This window comes from Condylura cristata, unplaced genomic scaffold (genome assembly GCF_000260355.1).
Source record: "Condylura cristata isolate star-nosed mole 26May11 unplaced genomic scaffold, ConCri1.0 scaffold00079, whole genome shotgun sequence".
Taxonomy (NCBI): Eukaryota; Metazoa; Chordata; class Mammalia; order Eulipotyphla; family Talpidae; genus Condylura; species Condylura cristata.
This window is the reverse complement of record NW_004567180.1, coordinates 79,143-79,797: the sequence shown is the minus strand read 5'-3', so window position 1 is coordinate 79,797 and position 655 is coordinate 79,143. Positions and strand designations below refer to the sequence as shown.

Here is a 655-nt window from a genome sequence, read left to right as displayed (position 1 = left end):
CAGGAACAGCACCGCCCCGTCGAAGGCCTTGGCGCGGCCCGCGAGCGCGGGGTGGCCGCACAGCAGGGCGGCCCTCAGCCTGCGGGACTCCAGGGCCGGGCTGTAGGCCACGCGGTACTGGTGCAGCTGCCAGTCCCCGGGCAGGTCCAGGCCGAAGAGGTTCGTGGCCAGCCGCACGGGGATCCCACTGGACCCTGGGGGCGCCCACGCGGTGCTGACGCACGTCAGGGGCCCCCCAGGCCTCTGCGCTCAGCCCGGCCCCGCCCCGGCCCTCGAGGCTCTGGGGCACGAGGCCCCCACACGAGAAGACACTGCCAGAGGCCCCAGACCGGGCAGGGCGCGCCCCGCTGTGACCCCCCGCCGCCCGGCTCCGCCCGCAGCCTGCGGGGCGCAGGGGAGTGCAGAGGCGGGGCGGCCGGACCGCACCCCACAGGGCTGCGTCTGCCTGGAGCGGTCACGGCCGGGTGTGGGGACACAGCCCTGGGGCTCAGGTGTCCTGCCCCCCGGGGAACACGGGCAGGCAAAGGGGAGACTGCTGACTTCACAGCTGGAGAAGGGGGGCACCAGCAGGCCGCACACGCGGGGCCTGGTGTCCCGGGAAAGTTTCCCCCAAGAGGACCACGAGGACGACTGAGCCTGGGGAGCAGGGGGGCCC

General features: G+C 75.4%; 1 protein-coding gene across 1 annotated transcript in view; it reads right to left on the bottom strand.

The window, feature by feature from the left end:
- LOC101624609 (piwi-like protein 4) overlaps window positions 1-655 on the bottom strand; it is an 8,163-nt gene that overhangs the window by 6,758 nt on the left and 750 nt on the right. Inside the window, exon 3 of the mRNA XM_012734858.1 lies at window positions 5-194. Coding sequence (XP_012590312.1) covers window positions 5-194 — 190 coding nt within the window. The remainder of the gene's footprint in view (window positions 1-4; window positions 195-655) is intronic.